This window comes from Nematolebias whitei, chromosome 17, assembly GCF_014905685.2.
Source record: "Nematolebias whitei isolate Nwh7 chromosome 17, NemWhi1, whole genome shotgun sequence".
In the NCBI taxonomy this organism is placed as follows: domain Eukaryota; kingdom Metazoa; phylum Chordata; class Actinopteri; order Cyprinodontiformes; family Rivulidae; genus Nematolebias; species Nematolebias whitei.
In genome coordinates this window covers 8,089,026-8,093,948 of record NC_056514.1, presented here as the reverse complement: position 1 = coordinate 8,093,948, position 4,923 = coordinate 8,089,026, and the positions used below count along the sequence as shown (strand labels likewise).

General features: G+C 43.2%; 1 protein-coding gene across 1 annotated transcript in view; it reads right to left on the bottom strand.

Moving 5' to 3' along the window:
* Window positions 1–4,015: 4,015 nt before the first annotated feature.
* bms1 (BMS1 ribosome biogenesis factor) overlaps window positions 4,016–4,923 on the bottom strand; it is a 54,469-nt gene continuing 53,561 nt past the window's right edge. The window contains exon 23 of the mRNA XM_037690722.1: window positions 4,016–4,538. Within this exon, the coding sequence (XP_037546650.1) occupies window positions 4,311–4,538 (228 nt within the window). The 3' untranslated portion in view covers window positions 4,016–4,310. The remainder of the gene's footprint in view (window positions 4,539–4,923) is intronic.

Sequence of the window (4,923 nt, the reverse complement as noted above, 5' to 3'; positions counted from 1 at the left end):
GACTGAATGGTTGTTTGTCTCATTTGTCTCTATGTGTCCCTGTGATGGACTTGTGACCCGTCCAGGGTGTACCCCGCCCCTCGCACAGTGATTGCTGGACATGGGCATCAGCGACCCCCGTGACCCAAAATGGAATAAACGGGTAAAGATAATGGATGGATGGATGGCCTAAATCTCTTAAAGTGAAGGAGAATAATTTTTAAATAATAAATAAGATATATCCTGTAGCCATGTTTCTTGAAAGAATATTTAAATTTGAGGTTGATTTGTTGCCTTTTGTAAATCAGAAGATGAATCCCTCGAGTATGTTCTTTTTCATGTCAATACAAAGTGTTTGGTCAGACATCAAAAACTGGATTAATCTCAAACTGAACATTCCTTCTTCTGATGCTGATAACATTTTACTTTATGTGGATAACTTAAGCTCAGCTTTCTCTGATGCCATAAATATAGTCGTACTTATGGCAAAGTATCACATTCACTGTAGTAAGAGGAGGGATAATAATCCTTCCTTCCTGTTTAATGAACGACTTTAAGTCAAACTATTCTTCATTAAGTAGATTAAAAATCTATAAAACTGCTAAAATCATCTCACAACAGATACAAACTTATTGTTCTAATTAAAACAATGTTTCTCAAGAAAAAAAATGATGAGCTTGTCAGCAGGTAAGGGGCGTTTACCTTTGGGACAAATTGAGGTCATCGATTGGTCAGTTACTGACACGCCTTCTAAGTTGATTGACAGGTCGAGCCGTAGAGGATCCGATTGAAAAAAAGAAAAAACGGAGAGCTGCAGCAGCCGCGCTGGGAGGAGGCGGGGCTGCTGCCTGTCCTAACATTTGTTAAACATACGTTTTTCCAACAAATAAAAAAACATGAAAACTGTATTTTGACAGTCGATAAAACTAAAAAAATGTCAATGAGAAAGAGGAAAGAGGGGGCAGGTGACGCTCTCGCTTTGAGTTTATACTCTTTGTTTCTGCGCGCTGTGGGTGAAATGCGTCCAGAGCTGAGGACTTGTTAGCAAATAATAGAGTCCTAACATTTATTAAACATTACTTCTGTATTAAAAAACATCAAAATTGTGCTTTGACAAAACAAAACAAAAAACAAAAAAAACGTTAAAGTGAAAGTGGGCGTAACTAACGCGTGCAGCGGGTGACAAGGGTCACCATCTGCTCAGCAGCAGAGGGAAGCGACACGGTTCAAGCATGGCTCCTCAAACACAAGACATGTAGATGTCCATCCATCCATCCATCCATCCATTATCTTTACCCGTTTATTCCATTTTGGGTCACGGGGGTCGCTGGTGCCCATGTCCAGCAATCACTGTGCGAGGGGCGGGGTACACCCTGGACAGGTCGCAAGTCCATCACAGGGACACATAGAGACAAACGAGACAAACAACCATTCACTTTCTCACTCACACCTAGGGACAATTTAGAGTTACCAATCAGCCTAACATGCATGTTTTTGGTCTGTGGGAGGAAACTGGAGTACCCGGAGAAAACCCACGCATGCACGGAGAGAACATGCAAACTCCACCCAGAAAGGCCCCTGGACCAGGGTTTGAACCAAGGACCTGCTCGCTGAGAGGCAGCAGCTCTACCAGTTGCGCCACCGTGCTGCCCAACATGTAGATGTTCATAACTTTATTATTATTAAGACTGAGAGTTGCCGGATTTTAGCAAACAGTTGCCGAACGTACCCTGACACAATGAGAATGGTGCAAAAAAAAAAAAAAAAATGATAGAGGAAAAAAAACCTCCCTGCCGCAAAATGTTCCTCGGGGTCACATGCGCCTGCCCTGGCTTTGCTCTGGGCCCCTCCAGGGGGGCGAGCCCCACTATTTGAGAAGGACTGAATTAAAGTGATGTTACAGTGATTATTCTGGTTAGAGATTCATGAGTCTAACAGCCTCAGGGTAGAAGATGTTCCTCAGTCTAGTGGTTCTAGACTTAATGCTCCTCAACCTCCTTCCTGAGGGAAGCGGGGCATGAAGTGTATGTGCTGGGTGAGTGGGGTCCTTCATGATGCAGGTGGCCCTCTTCCTGCATCTGGAGGTGTAGATGTCTGTGATGGTGTGGAGATTGACCAACATCTTCTGTGCAGCCTTCACCACTCTCTGGAAAGCTTTTCTTTCTGCAGCTGTGCAGCCTCCATGCCACACATTGATGCCGGAGCACAGGATGCTCTCCACTGCACACCTGTAGGTGGTGAGGACTGAGCTTCCCAGACCAGCTCGTCTCAGCCGCCCGAGAAAATTGAATCTCTCATCTTTCTTGATCAGGCTGGTGTTGTTGTTGCCCCAGCTGAGTTTGTCATTCAGATGTACACCCACATACTTGTAGCTGGAGACCACTTCCACCATAGATGTTCGGGTGGGGAATGGTGGTTGTGGTGGTGGTGGTGGTGGTGGGGGGGGGGGGGGGGGTAGGTGTGTTTGTTCCGTCTGAAGTCCACAATCATCTCCTTTGTCTTCTTAACATTGATGTGAAGGTTATTCTCTTTGCACCAGCTCTCCAGGTGTTCCACCTCCTGTAGCTGGACTCATTGTTGTCTGTGATGCATCCCACCACTGCTGTATCATCTGCAAACTTTACAATATGACAGCCTGGATGGGTAGGTGTACAGTCATATATTAGCAGAGTGAACAGGAGGGGGTCCAACACACAGCCCTTGGGGAAGCCAGTGCTGAGTCATGATGGAGAAGTTGTGGATCCTCACAGACTGTTTGTTGCGAAGTCTAGTACCCAGTTGCAAATGGAGGGGCTTAGTTCTACTGTGAGTCGTTTGTTCATCAGGGTTTTCCCACAGCTCAGAGTTGTGCTGCAGTCTAAGATGAAACATTCACTTATGAATGGAACCAGTGGTGGGAATGGTTCCACCCACTAATAGCAGGACTAACTTTCAGTTTAGTGAATTAGCGTTTTCGCTAGGTTTGAAACCCTTCAGCAGAATTAGCTTCCACAAAATTTAAATTTGGTAAATTCAAGTCGCTAATAAAGACAAGTCCTCGACACTAAAAGCGTAAAGGAGAATGGTAATTTACACGGAGTGATGCTATACTATGCAGAGCTAACAAAGCCAAGCACCACCCGGTGATGTCACCAACTTGGCAGCCCCCCCCCCCCCCAATACAGTCTCACGGTGTCAGTTTACAACCAATAAATGCTTAACGAAACTAGAACAGTAAAATAACATGAACCCATTTTCACACTAAGAAACATCATAAAATCAGAAATATTGCACACATAATTCCTACCCAGCATGCTTTGCAACGCTCATACTGTCTCTGGGACGGGACTCTCTCACACATGATTTCACACCTTTACTTTAATATTTCTTTCTTCAGGGCTTGCCACAGCGAGCAAACGCAGATGGAATATATGGAAATTGTTTTATGCCCAATCCTGACTCGACCTGGGCTTGAACCTGCAACCTCAGGATTACATGAGTGCAGCACTGACCACCAAGCTACTGCAGTCCCACACATCTTTACTTTTATACAGATTTATTAGAGAATAGTGATGACACACAACAACTTTGTAGCTAGTTTATAAAAGTAGTTAACCCCAAAGAGGCTCTCCAAAGTGAGTTAATTCATTTTAGTGAATGACACAAGGGAGGCGTCCGACAGACATCGAATGCATCACTCTGCTTCATCACAGCAGTTCTGTTCTGCCTCTTTGGTTCTGATGGGCCAGATTAATTTCTGAAAGCTCACCTCTGAACAGGGCGTGGATGATTCACTTGTGATTTATGAACTGTTTTGAGTTGTGTTCACTTACAACATGATCACTTTACAGTTAACTTGCAGTGTCACAGCAGTGTGTGATAAAAAGATCTGTTTAGCAGTTTAGTGTTAGTGAAACGAATATTTTAGTTATCAAATGAGTGGTTAGCAAAGATACCAGTTTGGTTAGCTGTGCCCACCTTAAAGTGGAATAAATAACTCAGAACTTAAGAGCCAATGATTCATTTGTAAACGTTTCATTACAATCTGTCTGGTTGGTAAAACACAGGAAAAACATTTTGACCGTTTCAGTTTGGAGGCAAACGAACACATTTTAATGACACTAAAACATCACAGCAGACTGGCCAACAGGGATTTATGATTCATTTGAAGAATGAGAAGCAACCTGAAATGGATCTGTGAGTACAAACCAGCAATACAAAAATGAGTTTGTATACATTGATTAAAAACATCTTCCAGTTTTCAGTTCGTTTCTCTCTACAGCCGTTTCCAGATTGGAAAATGACAATAATGTTTCCCAGTTCTGCACAGGTTAGAGTCCAGATCCAGGGAGCTAGTCATCTTTAGGTGCCCCCTTCAGACTAGACTTCAGCTTCTTCTGGTCCATCTGACCCATGACACGGTACCGTTTTTTCTGTGCCAGCTTTTGTCTCTTTAGTTGGGCCTCCTCCTGCTTCTCCTTCTGCTGGAGGAAGTGTTTGTGTTTGGCATGCTGCGCTGTGTGAATCTTCTTCTTCTTGTAGTTGTGCACGGTGCTCAGAGCCTGAAGTAGTGCTGCCACCTACAGGAAAATACAATCATTAATAAGAAAACAACCAGTTTGTAATGGCAGTAAACAGTGGGTACACAGCGTAACAGACCTACACAAATTACTCCAGATGAATAAAGCGGGTAATGGTTATAACAGTACTTTAGAGTGGTGCATGTATACGTATTTCATTTCATTTTTCATTTCATCTTTATTTAACCAGGCATAAACACAAAGAACAAGAGTCTTATTTACAGCTGGCCTGGCAGCACCAACAGGTTCTTGTAGGGTAAAGAGAAGGGAAACAGTACAGTTAGATAAAACAATAAAATATAGAAGTCAATAACAAACAAGGAAATCACAAATTACATTAACAACAACAAAAAAGGTTGAATCATGTCATCTGGACTTCGTTTTT